We start from the raw sequence: 19,310 nt of genomic DNA, 5'->3' as shown, positions 1-19,310 counted from the left end.
TTTGTGTCCCAGGCTCAAAAACTCAGCTGAAAATGCTGGGTTTGCCCAATCTCTGCTCATTTCAGATGGGAAGCTCTGGGCTAGCCTGGGGATCACCCAGCAGATTGCTTGGGAGCTCCTTGGTTCCTCTGCTCTCTGTTCCCAGGGCCTATGGAAACACCTGCCCAGGGCTTTGATTTTGTGGCTGGATTTGCTGACAAAGAGAAGCTGGTTCCAGAGACTCCTGCAGCTGCCACCTTGGCATTGATCTCACCATTGCTTGGCTCCAATCAAACCTCCTCTTCACCAAAATATTGCAGGGAACCGGGAGGTGCTCAGAGAGGGAAGGGCAGAAATTGGCAGAGTGAATCCCACCAGTGACTTCTCTGCAGAGTCTCCAGCCTTACCACCCCCAGGAAATGCCCCTGAGGGAGGCAGTCACCAGGGCTCTGTCCCCTGCTCTTGGGCAGATGTGGCCCTGTGGGTGGCACAGAAGGGCACCAGGCTGTTGTGCCAGGGGAAAATCCTCCTGGGGAATTAGCAGAGCTTTGCTCCAATCTAGAGCTCAATTTCTCCTAATTTCTGTCAAATCAGGCAGCCCTTTTAAACCTTGCTGGGGAACGCTGCTTGAGATCTGCTAATGGAAAAACTCCCACCGAGGCACGGGATTCTGGAGCTGGGACCTGGAGGATTCCTCTGGCAGGGGCCCCACTGGATGCTAATGGCTGAATTAGCATTTCACTCTGCAGCAAAGTCGGAGCTATCTCTACAGGAACAGCTGCTAAACTATTTGCAAAGTTCAAAGAGGATGTATTAATTTTTCTTTTTTTTCCTCGAGTCACATTCTTCAGATTCCCGTGTAAGCTCCTTAGGAAGGGCCACGGCAGCTGTTGAAGAATGAAGATTACAACATCCTGCCAACTCAACGCTGGGGATATTTAAGGTATTGTTATTTATTCCTATTCTACAGCCACACTGGAATGGGTTAAAATGGGGAAGAAAATGGTGCTTTGCCGAACAGGTGTCCTTGAGCAGTACCCAAGGACACGGAGATTGCTAATCCTGTATTCCACAGCATGATCAAATCACCAGGCAACAGATATAAATAAAAAAAGGCAGGAAATAAGGAAATTTAGATACAAGTGTGTCAGAGGGAAAATGAAGATTCATTGTGAAGAGGCTGAGAAGAGAAGAAGAAGAAGGAACAAAATGACAAAGCCACAAATGATAAACCAGTAAGAACAAAAGAAAGGGGGGAGAAAAAAGCTTCTCTGTGAAATGCATGTCTGTGACAGAAGCAGCCAAATCAAAGATGCTGCTAGATTATATGGTTTCTTGCATAATATGCATTCTGCTTCCCTTTCTGTGTTTGTCTTTCAGCTGGTGCACAGGGGAAAAAAAACCCATATCTGAAATGGGACGTGAGCAACCTTTATTTTCCTTGTTTCATCAGGAGGAGAAAGCAAATTTGCTTTGTGGGAGCAGCAGCACCTGCTCAATGGCAAATAAATAGCTCCAGCTTTGATATTACAGTGCATATAATCATTAGCAGCACAAATGGCAGAGGATTAACCCCCTGTGTGCTGGCCAGGACTGCCTGGCAAAGGGCTGGCACGTCCCTGCTGCCAGCAGAAATGCTCCAGGAGGTGTCTGTGGAGGGGGCACAGGACCACCCTTCCCTGTCTGGCATGGCTACAAGCCACCAGCACTGGGCTTGCCTCAGCCCTTTGGCCCCAATCTGTGTGCAGGATGGAGCTGGGCATGGATGGACACGGGGCAGGCACAGCAGGGACGTGCCAGGGGCTGCTTACATGTGGGGGAATCACAAAATGCCCCGGGTTTGTGGAGCAGCTGCCCTGGAAGCCCCTCCCTGCTGCTTTCCCACAAGGTGGGAACCAAAGCACCCTCAGGACTGGGCCCACTGGAGGGGTAAGGTTTGTAAATCTTTGAAGAGGAGCTCCAGGGATATAAAGAACTGCTCAGTGACACCTTGGGGCTGGGCTCTGCTCCTCTGGGATCCAAGTGTGAGACCAGCTCCAGAGCAGATCCTACAGCCTCACATCCACCCCTTCTCAAGCCAGGAAGAGGGCAACTGTTCTCTAACTAAAACTTTGGTCATAATTTAGCCAAAATACTCAGATTTGGCTTTTGCTTGCCTGCTGTGCCACCTCTTGTCAGGACCCAGGACATCCCTCTGGCTGTCCTGAGCAGCCAAGACCCCTGCCAGGGGGCTCAGAGACCCTGGCACAGAGCCCAAGATGCCCCTGTGGTTTTGGTTATGACCCATAGAGCAAATCATGAACCTTATATGGAGATCTGCAAGCCATGACAAATTAAGTAGAATGACAGTGAATTTATCACAGGGTGAAAAAGTAGATTTTTGGGGGTTTTTGGTATGGGGGTTCAGGGGGCAAGATGGAGGGATCTGGGTGTGCCCAGCCTTTCTCCTTCTTCTTCTTGGCCTCCATCTTCTGCTGTGATGTTGGCACTTTTAGATTGGTTTAGAGTAGAAGCTCACTGTCTAACATAGGTGATAGGTATTGGGAAGTAATTGTAAACATTGTAAATGTAGTTTTTGGTATAAAGACATAACACAGCCCTGGGGGCAGGCAGAGTGCCTGGAACTGTCCTGCTGGATGGACCTCGGCAGGGCAGGAGAAAGAATTTTATAGATAAGATACAATAAACAACCTTGAGACCAAGAAATGAAGAGCTCTGACTGCTTCTTCAAGCACCGGGCTGGGAAAAGAGACTTTCTAACTTTTCTCGGGGTCACTCTGACAGGCTAAAGATCCCGACAGCCTCTGTGCTGTCTTTTCCCCAGGTTGCTTTCTGCAGTGAGGACATGAAGCCACTGCTGTCCACAAAGCTAAAAGCAGCGTCCTTGATGAAACAATTCCCTTCTCCAGCTTTTCCACCCCTTCCCAGAGCACAGTTCTGCCTGCTGATGGGCTGCTGCAGCCATGTGGCAGGCTGGACCCCCAGGCTGCAGCAGGATGCTGGCTGCGCTTCTTGGACACCATCCCCTCTCCAGATGTGCCAGGAGAGAGCCCCTGGGATGCCTGCTTGCCTTCATCACAAGGAATGTGTGCACCACATCCTGCAGGAAACACCTACAGGACAGCCCAGGCACTTGTTTTCGCTCATTACAGGCATTTCAAAACTTTCTTTTCCTTTTCCCCTTTCCATTGCGTTGCCTCACAAATCTAAAAAAAAAAAAAGCTTCACCGGGGGTATTGGCAGAGGAAAGCAAACAGGGGCTAAATAAACTCTCCTGCAGCCAGACAGTTGCAGAGTGAACGTGCCACATCACACAAACCAGCCCCAGGCTGCCAGAGCCAAGGAGAAATCGTGTCCCTGCAGCCAGAGTCCCGGGCAGGGAGGTAACTGCCGTGGGAGAGAAGTATCCAGCTGGAGACAAAAGCAGGAAGTTAATATTTAAGCATTCAGACAAGGAACAAATGACTTAATTAAATCAATTACAGCGGGAGAAATGGAGCCACTTAGAAAGCGTGTGTAAAGAGACGGGGAGGCTGCTGCGAGCTCATGGAGGAGAGGGAGGAGGGAGAGTTAGCAGGGAAGATAAACGGGCTGGGTTAATCCCGGCTGGTAATTAAGAGCTGAGCGTTTGCGCTGCGCTGAGTCAGGGCGGCAGCAGCGCTCCCCGAGCTGGGCTGATATTTGGAACCAGGAGCAGTAAGGGAGGCATAGGCTGAGATGCTGGGGGGATGCAGGCAGGAGAAAGAGGTGACACAAAGCTTTTCCACACTCCTGAACCTCCCACATCCTGAAGCAACAGCAAAAACCAAGCCCCTATCCTGCAGCTTCCCAGGGCTGGGGTCACCCTCCTGACCTTCCTTCCCTCTTCAGATTTCTCTTCTCTTTCAGATTTCTGCCTGCTGTTGAAGCAACAGCAAAAACCAAGTCCCTGTCCTGCTGTGGTCACCCTCCTGACCTTCCTCCCCTCTTCAGATGAGGAATTTCTGCTTGCACGATCCTACACTGATCACCCCAAAGAGGAGAAAAGGGAGAAGGAAAAGAGCTTTCATCCTCTGCTCTTACTCCTGACTCAGTGTGGGGTGGAAATCAAGGCTCTATCCCAGCAGAACTTCCAGTTAAATGGCTTTTTCCCTCCCTGCTGCTCCCAGTGCTGGCCAGGGACACCCAGTGACACAAAGCTTTTCCACACTGCTGAACCCCCCACATCCTGAAGCAACAGCAGAAACCAATCCCCTGTCCTGCAGCTCCCCAGGGCTGGGGTCACCCTCCTGACCTTCCTCCCCTCTTCAGATTTTTCTTTCAGATTTCTGCCTGCATGATCCTACAGTGACCCACCCAAAGAGGAGAAAAGGGAGCAGCAAAAGAGCTTTCATGCCTGGAGATCACTGTGGGGTGGAAATCAAGGTTCTATCCCAGCAGAACTTCCAGTTAAATGGTTTTTTCCCTCCCTGCTGCTCTCTCCCCAGAGGGAGCTGCTTCCAGTGCTGGCCATGGACACCCAGCTGGAGCTGTGGCCAGAAGTGCTCCCAGTTAAAGTGTGTTTGGGGGCAGGACACATCACACACCGTGTCAGATCTCACTGTGACATGAAGTGCTCCTGTTTGGGGGCAGGACACATCACACACCGTGTCAGGTCTCACTCTGCCTGACAAACAGCCCTCCTTGCTCTGGGAAGTGCTCCCTGGGGTTCTCTCCATAGGAAATGAGCAATTACAGGCTTTTGTGACTGACTCAGCAGCAGCCAAAGAGGGAAAGCAGGAGCTGGAATTCTCCACGTGAAGCAGACAAAGTGGCTGACAGCTTTGGGGCAGCAAGGTTTCCTCTGTGAGGCCACTTCAGACATGTCCTTCTGAAGCTTTTAAAGCCTGACTGCTGGGTTTGGAGCCAGCAGCACAGGGAGTTAATAGTGTTTAGCCTGTTGGCTGTCACTCCTTGTAAGTAAATAAGCAAATACAAACCCATCTCCCATCTCAAGCTGTAAAACCCCACGTCAGGGAAAGGCCACTGATGGCTGTGCAGAGTATGAGCTTACCAAGAATAATTAGTTGTCATAAAAATTTTGCTCTTCCCCATGCAACAACAGCAATTCTGCACACTGGGCACTTCAGCACTGCTCCTAAAAACAGCTTTTTAGCCTGTGGAAGCCCCTGGCCATGCCCTGAACATTCCTGCACCATGAAAATACACATTTCAACAGCTGAAAGACAAAAATAAATAACTCAGTAACTCACTTGCTTTTGCTCTTCTCCCAGGCTGTCCCACATGGATGCCACGATTTTCGACACGTCCCCGAAGGTGGCGTTGGGGTTTTGCCCTTTGATGGCTGCTTGTGTGTCTCTGAAAAACAGGGCATAGGCTGACACGGGCTTCTGGGGCTCATTGGGGTCCTTCTTCTTCTTCTTCTTTTGGCTTTTGGGCTTTTTGCCCAGGTCTGTTGAGGGTCTTTTCTCTCCAGTAGCCTGCAAAAGCAAGAGATGAAGCTTAGCTAAGGTCTGATACCAGCCCCTGCTACAGCTACTGAGCCAAGGAGATGAGAGAGGGAATGGGAAGTGGAGATGTCCCAGCGTGGAGAGGGGGTCAGCAGCTCTGGGGGTCTCTTTGTCCCCCAGGAGCCTCTTGGACCATTGCACAAAATGCTGGTGGGTGCCTGAGCCTGCTGTGGTGTCTCCTCTCAGACCAGCTCATAGCTTGGGTTCATCCCTTTGTCCCTGTGTCACCCTGTTCTTCTAAATTTCTTCTAAGCCTTCTGATGTTACATTTTTGTAATGGAGTTTCTCACGCACTTTTCATGTAAATAATGATTGGTTTGCATTCCTTTCTGGAGGAGGAGAGAATTGATGGACTGTTGGTTTGACCAGTGTGGTTGGAGAGGTGGCAATTTCATCCTCCAATCCATGGTCACTTTTGAAAGTCTATAAATATTGGATTCAGAAATAAACTATGCTCTTTTTACCTCGGACGTTTCAGCGTGTGCGTATCGTTCATTTTGTGTCCTATTGAGACATCCCTGCTCCAAACCTGGGGCTTTCCAGTCCTCAGTCACTCTCCTTCCCCACTCTGCTCCCCATCTCACTCACTCCTTGATCCTTTTCTGGAACCCCTCCACATGCCTCGCTTTCCCAGCTAGGTTGCCTTAGCAGTCCGTGGATTTTCCAGACTTGGCTTCCACATGGTTTCTGATTTCCACCCCACTGAGCCCCCTTTGCATCTGCTCCTCACTTCCCTCACCTCCCCACTCCAGGAGGGTTCTGAGCACTGACCAAGCAGCACCAGCATCACATTAAACATCACATCAGGGCCATCCAAAATTTGCTCCATCCTGCTAGCATATATGTACCCCTATCCAGAAAAACATCCAGGAATTGAACTATTTTATTCACACCAATTAAATGCTTTGCCTGTGCTGTTCACTCCTCTGATGGATCTGGGTGTCACCATGACATTTTCTGAAAAATCCTCTTTGCCCAGGATTTTCTCCTGGGAAGATGAGAAGCCTCAGAGAGCAATGAAAACAATAATTATCTGATTGCTGCTCCTGTGTTTGCTGCTTTGGAATGTGGCTTGGACATGGTTTACCAACAGGTGAATGTTTGGTTGGTTCCATGTGAATTGTTTTTAATTAATGGTCAGTCATGGTCAGCTGTGATGGACTCTGAGTCAGTCATGGGTTTTTTATCATTCTTGTGAAGCCTTCTGATGTATCCTTTTTCTTTGGCATAGTTTTAGTATAGCATAATATAATATGATAGAATAATATAATATAATATAATATAATATAATATAATATAATATAATATAATATAATATAATATAATATAATATAATATAATATAATATAATATAATATAATATAATATAATATAATATAATATAATATAATATAATATAATATAATCAGCCTTCTGAGAACATGGAGTCAGATTCATCTCTTCCCTCGTCCTGGGGACCCTCACAAACACCACATCTGGGCACAGCTGGGTGAGCAGGAATGGCTGTGTCACACCCAGTGCCCAGGGGGTGTTGGAGCTCAGGGGAGCAGGGCACAGGGAACAGGAGCTGCCCTTTGTGCTGCTCAGCACAGGATGCTGCCACAGGGCTGGGCAGTGAAACAGCACAGCTGGAAACGGGGATGCTTCCACTGAAGGCAGCATGTATCACTCTCCCTTGGGATGCCCTGTGCAGTGTGTTAGGAAAAAGTTCTTCCCCAGAGGGTGCTGGCACTGCCCAGGCTCCCCAGGGAATGGGCACGGCCCCGAGGCTGCCAGAGCTCCAGGAGCTGCCAGGGATGCCCAGGGTGGGGCTGTTGGGGTGTCTGGGCAGGGCTGGGGCTGCCCTGGGTGATCCTGGGGGTCCAACTCATGATATTCCATGATTCCGTGAATACAGGGGACTGCGGAAGGCTCCATGTGAGGATGTGCAAAGGAAAAGACCCCTGGAAAACACCTGGTTACCCATCAAAGCTCTCAACTGGCATTAACTGTGGCCAGTGGAAGCTTGCACTACAGGGAAGCACCATTACTCTCATTTCATAGTGAGGGAAAACCTAAATACACCAGATGGCAGAGAATGGAAGCACTGGCTGGATCTCTGCATCCTTGAGGGCAAAGAGCACACCAGCCCCTCCACCTGCAGCCCTGAGCTCAAGGCACCACCATCAGCTGCACAGGTGGTTGAGTTACTTGGAAAGACACAGCTCAAAACATCAAGAGCTTGTGAAAACAATGATTCCAGCTGAGCTGGGGAGAAACAGCCCCTTCTCCTGATGGATTGGTCAATTTGAGCATGAGCCTTGGCCATTTTGGCCAATTTGAGTATGTGCCATTGGTCAATTTGAGCATGTGCTTGGCAGTGCCAGGATTTAAGAGGCTTCCCTCCAGCTGGCAAAGGCCAGGCATGGGGAGGAAAAGGGCAGCAGCGTTCCTGCTCTCCACTCTGTAGCTCTTGACTGATCATTAATTTCAGTATCAGCGCAGTGACATTTGTCAAACAGACAGTGACCATTAGTGAATGAGCAGAGAGACCACAAAAATTGCATTTAATTTAAAATTGCCCAACTGGGCTTGAATGGGAGGCCTGGAGGTGAAAGGCCAGCTTATTAGGAGGAAAAAAAAAGCATGACAGGGTTTCAGCCCATTAGGAAGTGAGATGGTATTTTAACTAACTGTGATCCCATTTGACTCAGTGGAGTGCTGTGGGGAACCTGCTCCCACACAGCCACTGGCCAAGCCAAGGAGCTGGAACAGCACAACCCCAGCTGCATTTACAGCTCAGGCAGCGCCACAGAGCACATGGGATTTAAGGAAAACAGCAGCAGGGAGCAGAGCAGGATTTGGTATTCATGGGGTTTTCCAGTTGTGACACATGTGGGATGAGACAACAGCCTGGGCTGGGACCTCAGAGGAGTTCTGACCAACCCAAACCACGTTCATGGCTGAAGTCAACCCCCAGAGAGCCAGTGCAGGAAACTTTCTCCATGAATGAGGATCAAAGTCAGTGCTCCCCTGGGGGTCAGGGCACCCCAGAGCAGACAGAGAAATATTCCCTGTGCCCTGGGTTTGCACACAAGACCAGAAGTTTGTGGGTTTATTTAGCAAACCATGTTCATGGCTGAAGTCAACGCCCCAGAGAGCCAGTGCCTCACTGCCCCAGAGCATCCCCATGGTCAAAGGGACCAGGGAGGCTGGGCAGGGGGAGGAAGAGCTTGGCCACCTGCCCATGGGGGCCACTGGCATTGGACCTGCCCTGGAGAGGCAGCAGAAGGTCTGTTTGGTGGCAGATGTGGACTGGGGCAAGGATGTGATCCCAAAACTTGGTGCCTTCTTAGATGCTGAACCCAGGAAGAGCTGGAACCTCATGGACACCGTGATTTTAATAACCATGGAGAGTGGCCACTAACCCAGCTGGAATTTGGGCTGTACCCACCTGTCCCTCCCATTCATGTGCACCCACCCCCCAGCTATGAAGCAGGTGAATACGCCAGTGAGGCTCAAAGACCTCTGAAATTCAAAAGCTCCCTGGCTCAGGGGACCTGAAGGACTCATTTCTTTAACCTGTGACCTTCTAGCTCACAAGACTATTTTCTGCTTGTTAGATGTTGTTTTGATGCAGAAAAGCCCTTAATGGTCACGTGGAAAAGTGACTGATGGGTGAAGAGAGCAGCTGTGCAGACAGAGAAAGCAAACAGAAACCTGCAGGCCACAGCGTGGGTCTGCTGCTTTCCTCACACTCAGCATCTCCTCCTCCCTCAAACATCACTCCCACCTGCCTGGGGGGTTTACAGGGCAGAACAATGACAGGGATTGCCTGAAGGATTAGGAAAAATTCTAATCTCTGCAAGCTGTCATCATCTGGACATCTCCCAGCTTCCTACCCCATGGGCACCTCTGGCTCAGGAAAGCAGAAGATCCAAGCCCAAAGCTGCGCCCTGCTCAGGGACTCCTGGATGGCTGCCAGGGAAGCTGGGTGATGCTGGTGGAGGCAGAGAGACAGGAGCTGGTGTGTCACTACACTGGAACTCATTTTCTCCTGACATGAAAGATTTCAGCTCCCAGGTGCACAAAGCCTGGAGCTTTGTGACGCAGGCTTTGGGAGATGGCAGGCTGTGGGATCCAGCAGCACAACCCCTCCCACAGTGTTCCCTCAACATGGAATCACAGAGTTGGAAAAATTCCATTTGTTTTTAACCTCATGTATCCCTTTTTTGTACAGTTTTATCCACTGAAGCTGTTTTTCCACCCACATGAGCACTCTGCTTTGAAATGCCCCAATCTGAAGTGAAATTTGTCAATGGATGAAAAAACTATAGGACTGATGGGATTCCATTTTCCTGTTTTCCATGAAAAGGGGAAGGTTTTTGCTCAGTCCTATCATTTTTCCTAGTTTTCCAGCCCGTGCCCTGTTTGCTGCTCTGGTTATACATTCAAAGCCTGTCACAACAGTCTGTTTGGGTGGGACAAAGTTACAATACCAGTGCCTTCAGGAGAAGGTTTTCCATGGAAGGCTTTAACCAAAGTCCCCAGGGAGCCCAGCAATTCACCTGCAGGCACAGAGGCGCTGTGATTGCAGTTTGCCATCAGTAAATAACAGCCACAGATTCCTGGAACACGGCAGGTGCTGTTTGGCTTTGCTGGTGCACTTGGAGAGAGATGGACAACAACCAAGATGTGCCCAAACTCCCAGGAATTCCTTGGGTTTGTTGGTGCCACACTCAGCAGCAGTTGTGTTGGCTGTAGAGACCATTTGGGACACTGCTGACTAATGAAAACACCACCTTGGTGAACTAAAAGGCAGAAGATTCTTTGAATTCCTGTTTGCTTTCCTTAGCAAGCCGTGTCCAATGAGCTCAGTTAAATCCAACCATGAGTTATTTTCCTTCCCCATTTCAGTCTCTTCTACCCACCACCAGAAATCTAATTTAGCTCCAAGCATCTGCAGACTCTTAGCCCTGAAGCTGCTTTGCTCATCGTGATCATCATCCCAGGAAGTCCTGTGGCCTGATGGAACTGGTAAAACCTGGGGGCAGAAGAACAACTCTGATCTCCAAACCTGCTGGGTGAGTGCTATGCTGGACTCACCCTAGGCTGGGAACAGTGCCCTCATCCTTGGGAAAGTCTCCCACTGTAAACGTCAAAACAAGACTGTGAGGGTGCCAGTTGTGGGTTTCTCTGGGTCTGGATTGAAGGCACTTGAAGCAGTAGTTCATGTTCAGACTCAGGTGTTTGTTATTCCTTATCAGTAAAACAGTCTCATTATTGTGAGTTTGGCAGCTTTTCATTGGAAGGCACAAAATGGCCAACAATCTCTTGTTACAAGGTCTCTTAAGGCTAAACTATCCAATTAAGAACTGACACCTGGATTGTTTCCCCTTTTAACCCAATAACTGATCCCAAACAGCCCCCAATGCAGACTTTTCTGCCCAATTACAAAATGCCACCACCCATGGAGAAAAAGGAAGAAGAAGCATTAAGAAGAAACCCAGGATGACACCCTGTGCCCTCCATCTTGCTTCCATCCACAACACACTAAAAATCCCAAACCCTCAATTTCTCACCAAGTGATACACCTGCACTACTCTGTACAATCTGTTTCACACTTTTGTGGATTCCAGTCTATCTTGAAGTCTGGGAAACTTTCTCCATGAATGAGGGTCAAAGTCAGTGCTCCCCTGGGGGTCAGGGCACCCCAGAACAGACAGAGAAATATTCCAGTGCCGTGGGTTTCCACACAAGACCAGAAATCTGTGATTTTATTTAGCACAATTTACCCCTCCCTGAAAGGCGCCAAACGCGGCGCGACCGCGCGTACCTTGTAATGCGACTCGGTCTCCTCTTCCTGAGTGGAGCTGGAGGGAGATGGGGTGGCAGACTTGCTTCCCGGAGGTGAGGGGGAGCCGTGGGTGACCCTGCTCCGGATGCCCATCTGGGAGATGAGCTGGGACTGGCTGAGGGCGCCCATGGGGCCGCCCAGCATGCCGGGCCGGTTGAGCAGCGGCACTTGGCGGTTGGACTCGTAGGACGCGGCGTCCGAGTGCACCATCTCCTGGATCTGAGGGAGGAGGAGATCATTGTCACTACAAAATTCATTCCTTCATTTATTTGCCATACTGCCAAATCACTTAAAGGCTGATTTTTGGTTTAAATTGCTCTACATGGCTGGGAAAGTCTTCCTTGAGCTTGCTTCCAAAAGAGGCGAGAGCTGAGCACTCTGCACCCATTGCTGTGCCCATGAGCCCGACAAGGGAGGAGCTAAATCAGCTTTGTGTGTGGGGCTGTGTGCCCAGAAGGTGCCCCTGACTGCCTCAGGGACTGCTGGTGGCTGGCACCTATCAGGGGTCTGAAAAAAAAGGTTCATAAGCAAGTGATTTATGGCAAAATGACCAGGAGAAGGGAAGCTCCTCCAAGCCTCATCCAACCTGGCCTTGGACACTTCCAGGGATCTAGGGACAGCCACAGCTTCTCTGGGCACCCTGTGCCAGGGCTTCACCACCTTCACAGAGAAGAATTTCTTCCTAATATCCCATCTAAACCTACCCTCCTATAAATTAAAATCATTCCCCCTTGTCCTGTCCCTCCATCCCTTGTCCCAAGTCCCTCTCCAGCTCTCCTGGAGCCCCTTTAGGCACTGGAAGGGGCTCTAATGTTTCCCCAGAGCCTTCTCTTCCCCAGGTGAACATTCCCCAGCTCTCCCAGCCTGGCTCCAGAGCAGAGGGGATCCAGCCCTTGGAGCATCTTCATGGCCTCCTCTGGACTCATTCCAAAGGTCCAGCCCCTCTACACCAAGAAGCAGATGAGATGAGATGAGATGAGATGAGATGAGATGAGATGAGATGAGGAATGAGATGAGATGAGGACAAACCCTCCTGTTTTCTCCATCAAGACCCCATTCCCAGTTTCAATCATTTTCCCCAAAACCTCATTTTCCCCCAGGATCCATCCTTGCTGATCCAGTAGAGCCTGGTTCCTGCACAGCCTCATCCAGCCACGGAGTGGGAGGGAGGCAAACCCTGCCTGAAACACTTGCCAGACTTTTCCCTTTTACATCAATCTGATTAATGCTAACACGAGTTTAAAGGCCTGAGCTCCTGATCAGGCCATGGAGGTACAATCCCTCGTTACCAGGGGAGCTTCGCCAGCTCCATCAGCAGCACACACACAAGGAAACCCAGGGAAGACCTGTGAGGCCTCCAAAGGCTTCAGAGGACATAAATCCAAACACAAACCCAGACTTACTGCTGCAGGTCAGGAATCAAGAGCTTTACACCCCACTTTTACACAGACAGAATGTTCTGCTCTCCTTTGGACTCTCCAGCAGTGTCAGCAGAACAGCTTTCCCTGGATCTGCCCTTTTCCTGTATTAACTGTGAAGGGATTGAACTCACAGGAATTAAATCTATTCCTGCATTTCAACAGCAGAGTCTCACTGAGGCTGATTTAGGGGCCACACTGAATTGCTGCCCTTGGCTTTGGTGGTGTCAAGGAGGCAGCAGGGCTGGCTTTGCTTAGAGGCAAAAGGGCACAGAGCTTAATTATGCTTTGGTTAGGGGCATAGAGATTAACTATGGCAAATTTTGTGTGCCCTTAAAACCTTATAAATGTGCCCTTGAAACCTTATTATGTGTCTTACTGCAGAACTCTGGCTGTCCTGGCCATAAAGACATCGAGGATGATGCAGCCATGGAGACAGACACCAGGCTTGGCCAGCACAGGAGGCACCAGAGATGCAAATTTTGCATTTAAACCAAATTTGCAAAAGTCATGGGAATGGCCTGGGTGAGACAGGGACTGTGCAAAGTGGGGACGCAGCTCCCATCTGCTGAGCAGCCAGCCATTCCCAAACCCCAGCCAAAAAAATGTACATTTGTCTTGGGTTTTGTCAGTTTAATCCAGACCTTTCATGTTGGAGAAGATCTGCCAGCTGCTAAGGAAAAGAATAATTTATTGTCCTCATTTTAAATTTAAATGAAGGGAAAGTTTAGAAGACCAGTGTTGGAGAAATGGGGCAGGCTATGAGATGTGGCTTAAAAAATTCTGAAATTTAAAATAGCTTGCTCACGTTTCAGCCACAGTAGTCTCCTGAGGAAATACTGTATTAAGACAATTTTTTTGAAACTTTTATTATGTGGCCAATAGACCACAACAGCTCTGTTTATCCATTAAATATGTAATCACACATTTTTCTTTACAGTGCATGTTATTTATGCATCAGAGCAGAACAAGGCCAGGAGTGCAATTATGGATATGGGCCACATGCTGTAAATGCCTCTGAAAATTTGTAGAAAAACCAGGAGCCTGAGCCTGGCTCAGAGAGCCCCTCCAGAAGCACCATGCTCACAGCAACCCCATCACAGAACCCTTTTAGGTAGCAGACACAGCATTTTTCCTGGCACATTCTTCTCCAAGGATATCTTAGCCCAGATGCCTCCTCCCAACTTCTTTACATCACTGAAGGGACCTCATAAGAAGGATGGGGACAGACCTTTATTCAGGTGATAGGATAAGAGACAATGGTTCTAGACTAAAAGAGGGTTGGTTTAGGTTAGATATAATGTAGGAGATTTTTACAATGGAGGTGGTAAAACACTGACACAGATTTTCCAGAGCAGCTGGGGCTGCCCCTGGATCCCTGGCAGTGTCCAAGGCCAGGTTGGACAGGGCTTGGAGCAGCCTGGGACAGTGGAAGGTGTCCCTGCCCATGGCAGGGGGTCACACTGGATGGGCTTTAAAGGTCCCTCCCTACCCAAAGCATTCTACAATTGTACGATAAAAAGTGCTTTAAAGTGAATATTGTTGGTCCTTCTCTCCCTCTCCCACATCTCCATCTCTTCTCCCCCATCCAGGAGGCTCTGCAGGACATGCACAGCTCCTCACATGCACCCTGCTGACCAGGAACTGCCCCCACCATTTGGCACTCACTGCATTTCTCTCCACTTCCCTTTATTTATCTATTTTTTAAAATGCAATTTTGTAAGCAGCATGCCAGGCTGCCACCTCCCCATCACTCCTGGTGACGGCTCCTGGTGTCCCCAGGAGTGGTGGAAAAGCCACTTGAGTTTTTCAGCTGTGAAATATTTGGAGTGAAAATGAAGGTGAGTTGTTTGTGTGCAGCACTGGAGCTTCTTAAATAGCATCAAAGGCAGGGAAAGGGTTATTCCTGCTTCCCACTGCGGGATCCTGCGGACTCTGAGCTATTTCCGAGGCACCCAAAGCAGGTGATCCCCCGCAAAAAAGATCCAAGGAAAAAGAGACCTCCAGGAGCAGGATTTTGATATGATTCCCTGCAGCAAACTGCCTAATTAGGCAAGGAAATGATGAATGAAACTGTGATCATGGCAAACCAAAGTGAAAGGAGGTAATGAATGCTGTGTGATAGAAAACAACCTGCTCCTGTGGGATGCAGTCCCAGCCCTGGGCTCAGTGGGGCTGTCCCATGCCTTGCCCTGCCCCAAAGCACTCAGCAGACCCATAGATGGAAATGCAGTGGGATGAAATATCCCTCAGAAATGTGATCAGCTCCTTCCCCAGGAGCACAGGCTGGGAGAGGCAGGTGAGAACCCCCCTCCATCCCAGGAATTCAGCACTGCAAGCTCACCACGAGGTGCTGCAAAAGGCCCAGGATGGGTTTGCAGCCTGTGCTGCAAACATCTTTCATGTTTTGCATCTCAGAGGAAACCCAGAGTGCAATGTGATGCAGTCATAGCTAAAGTAATTAAGTGCATCTTACTTAGCAGATTCCCAAAGGCTGTGCTAACTCAAAGACAGCTCCTTTTTTCCCCACAATATTTCAATTCTTTTAATGAATATGCATATCAGGCCCATAAATGCTCCAGTTTATCCGGAGAAGGAGAGAAAAGCAGGCAGACAAACAGCACATGGTCCACGTTCCCTGTTCTGGGGAGAAGGGGAATGCAGGAGTGACAAATGCCATGAGGAACAGCCCAGCTGGGGACTGGGGTGCTCTGCTAACATAGATGATGCTTCAAACGTGTCAAGCTCAGCTTCAAGTGCACTGTTCCCCAAAATTCCAATGTGAAAAGCAGCTCTTGGGGTGGAGCAGCAGCCAGCAGGGCTCAGGTCCCAGTACCTGGCAGGGATGGATGCCATGGAATGGCCTCCTGTACAATCCTGACCTGAGGCAGGTCCCACCCCTAGAACCACCTTCTGCCTTTGCTGTCCATGGGGTTTTTCTCCTCCTCTCTGGGAAATGGATTTGTAAAGAATTCTTAACGTTTGATAGAAAGATTATATAGTATGTATTTGTATGTAAACTTTGAGATAAGAAATTTTAACTTAGAAATATTATAGAATAAGGTAGATATTGTTAAAAGGGAACTAGAACTAGAAATCAGTTTTAAAAGATAGTTTTACAAATAAGATTAGATAATTTAGAGGAATATAATTGTAAATACAACTTAAATATAATCAAAGTTATAATTATAAAACAGAACTATAATATTAAAATATTTAAAATATTAAAAATTATAAACTATATATAAACATTAAAAACATTATAAACTATTATATTTATAAATTATAAATATTAAAATAGTATAAATATTATAAATTATTATATAATTATAATATCATGATACAATTTTATATTATAATATAATTATATTGTAGTAGGATATATAAAGAGTAATTTTAGATGTTAGATGATCAAAAGATCATAAGCCAAGAAATGCTTATAGTGTATTGTAAATAATTAGCTTCTGATTGTGATGGCCTGAATTATAACATCTGTATTGTCTCACCCTTCACATGAGACTGGAAATGGAATAAAAGTTTTGCCCCATCTCTGGGTCAGGAAAGGGCTGAATCCTTTATAATAATTATATATATATACACATATATATATAATCATCCTGAATTATAACATTTGTATTGTCTCACCCTTCACATGAGACTGGAAATGGAATAAAAGTTTTTGAAACACCTCTCAGTTGCCCCATCTCTGGGTCAGGAAAGGGCTTCATCAGACACTCCTCCTCCTCCTCTCACCTTCCTTGGTCTCAGGCACACCCTGAACAAGCCAAGCCCCATGCTCAGGAGGCAGAACAACAGCCCCAGCAGTTCTGTGTGGCTCCCCCATGGTGTGCTCTGCCCTGGGAGCAGTGATGCCCCGAATTCCCCAGCCCTGCTTGCCTGGGCTGCACTCCTGGGTGGGATCCGTGCCAAACCACGAGTGCTGCTGCCCAAGGAGCAGCGGAAGGAGAAATCTGGCTGGAGTTTGGCACACAGCACTGCACTGCATTCCCCCGAGATAAAGAGATGTGCAAAAGACAATGGCCAAGATGAGCAGGAGTGGGCAGCAGGGCAGCCCCACTGAGGGGCATCACTCCATGTGCCAGGCACACCAGCACCTGGGGACCCCAAGCTTCCCTTGTGGAGAAGTGTCAGGACCCAGGACATTCCTCTGGCTGCTCTGGGTGATTGGAGACCCTGGCAGGGGCTCAGAGACCTTGGTACGGTGTCAAAGACACCTGTGCCTTCCATTTTAACCCATGGAAACAATTACCAACTTTGTGTGAAGATTTACAAGCCACAAGAGTTTGAGTAGAATGACAGTGAATTTATCACTGGGTGAAAAAGTAGATTTTTGGGGTTTTAGAATGGGGGTTCAAGAGGCAAGATGGAGGAGTCTGGGCATGTTCTGTCCTTCTCCTTCTTCTTCTTGTCCTCCATCTTCTGCTGTGATGGTGGCACTTTTGGATTGGTTTAGAGTAGAGACAGACTGTCTAACATAGGTGACAGATATTGGAAAATTATTGTAAATAAAGTACACCTAGTTTTTAGTATAAAAAGATAACACCGTCCTGAGGGTGGTCAGTGGGCCTCAACCTGACCTGCTGGACAGACCTCAGCAGGTCAGACAGGCAATGTATTAGATAAGAGAAAATAAACAACCTTGAGAACAAGAGCCAAGGAATCCCATCTTCTTCTTCAGTCTTGGGGCCGGGAAAAAGAGACTTTCTAACACCTCAGGGTCGTCTCGACCTCAGAGAAGGACCTTGCGGATGAGGGGGATGACCTGGGGATGGGCACTGGCAGCCCAGAAATCCAGCCCTGTCCTGGGCTCAGCCCCCAGCGTGGGCAGCAGCACAGGGAGGTTCTGCCCCTCTGCCCCACTCAGGTGAGACCCCACCTGCAGAGCTGTCCCAGCCTGGGTCTCCCAGCTTCAGAAGGATGTGGAGCTGCTGGAGTGAGCCCAGAAACCACAGAGATGCTCCAAGGGCTGCAGCACCTCTGTTATTGAGACAGGCTGGGGAAGCTGGGGGTGCTCACCTGGAAAAGAGCAGGGTCCAGGAGACCTGAGAGCCCCTTCCAGTGCCTAAAGGAGGTTAGAAGGAAGTTGGAGACAGGCTTTTTAGCAGCACCTGTTGTGACAGGACACAGGGTGATGGTTTTAAACTAAAAGAGAGATGATTCAGAGTAGATGTACTGAAGAAACTTTTTATGATGAGGGTGGGGAGGCCCTGGCACAGGGTGCCCAGAGAAGCTGTGGCTGTCCCTGCATCCCTGGAAGTGTTCAAGGCCAGGTTGGACAGGGCTTGGAGCAGCCTGGGACAGTGGAAGCAGTCCCTGCCCAGGGCAGGGGGATGTAATGAGATGTCTTTAGGTCCCTTCCAACCCAACTCATTCCATGATTCCCTGACTCCTACCCTGCGGCATTCACATTCTCTGCAAAAAATCCCTTCACCCAGGGTTTTTCTCCTGGGAAGCTGAGAGGACTCAGAGAAAAGGAAAACAATTCTTATCTCATTTGCTTCTCCTGTGTTGTGCTCACACGTGCAATGTGTTTGGAGATTGTTTACCCACAGGTGATTGTTTCATTGCATTCTGCTGTGAGTTGTTTTCACTCTTTGGCCAATCAGGGCCAAGCTGTGTCAGGACTCTGGAGAGAGTCACCAGTTTTCATTATTATCTTTTTAGCATTCAGTAAGTATCCTTTCTGTATTCTTTAGTTTAGTATAGTATTCTTTAATATAGTATAGTATCATAAAGTAATAAATGAGCCTTCTGAGAACATGGAGCCAGATTCATCATTCCTGCCTTCCTGGGGGCATCCCTGCAAATACAATATCATCCTTCCCAGGGTCAGATAACACAGGTGGGCTGAGCCTTCCTCACCCAGGGTCTTCCTCTCCAGGCAAGGCAAGCAGCTATTCCAGGGGCAGCCACCAGGTTCATCCCCAGCACAGCTCTCCTCTCCTTGGGTTTGTTCCCAAGAAGAAGCCATTATAATCACAATCAGCCAGGGAGAGGAATTATCTGCTGAACAGCTTTGAAGCAAAGTTTTCCCAGCAGGCTTTTTCTGTATTGAAGTTTCAATGTAAACGCATCACCATAGCTGAAATACTTAAAGATGATTTACTTAAAAAAAGAGAGAGAGCAGGAGAGAGAGGAGCTGATAAGAAAATATATCCCCAATTACCACCCCTCCTCTTCCTGATTTGTAACTGCTCCTAATAAACTTTCATGGTCTGTGTAAAATGCTTTAGTGCAGTGACAAATTTCTGCTGGAATTCGAGATGTCTTGTTCAGAGTAATAGCTATCTCACACAGGTGCCCAGCTGCTATTGTAAAATCAGTAAGCATTTAATTGAAACAAATGACTATAATAATAGTACATTATCCCTGCAGGCTCATAGCCATAACAGTTTTAATTATTGAGTTAAGAGTCAAACTAATTTATCCCTTAAAGTAACAGCCACATCTTTGCTTCCACCGATCATCCTATTATGAACACGAGGGGAGCAGTTGGAAAGGATTTAAAAAGGAAGTAATTTATTTTGGAGGAGGTGGGGGGCATTTATCACATGGCAGAGGATTTCC

The 19,310-nt window shown here is 48.3% G+C and overlaps 1 protein-coding gene across 1 annotated transcript in view; it reads right to left on the bottom strand.

Annotated features, from left to right (window-relative positions):
• The window catches only part of TOX2 (TOX high mobility group box family member 2), a 175,948-nt gene that overhangs the window by 20,141 nt on the left and 136,497 nt on the right, over window positions 1-19,310 (bottom strand). The window contains exons 4-5 of the mRNA XM_030963586.1: window positions 11,284-11,523; window positions 5,211-5,438 (exon numbers count right to left, since the gene is read on the bottom strand). Coding sequence (XP_030819446.1) covers window positions 5,211-5,438; window positions 11,284-11,523 — 468 coding nt within the window. The remainder of the gene's footprint in view (window positions 1-5,210; window positions 5,439-11,283; window positions 11,524-19,310) is intronic.

This window comes from Camarhynchus parvulus, chromosome 20 (assembly GCF_901933205.1).
Source record: "Camarhynchus parvulus chromosome 20, STF_HiC, whole genome shotgun sequence".
Classification (NCBI taxonomy): Eukaryota; Metazoa; Chordata; class Aves; order Passeriformes; family Thraupidae; genus Camarhynchus; species Camarhynchus parvulus.
The sequence above is the reverse complement of the archived record's forward strand: the minus strand, read 5'-3'. Positions and strand labels throughout refer to the sequence as shown.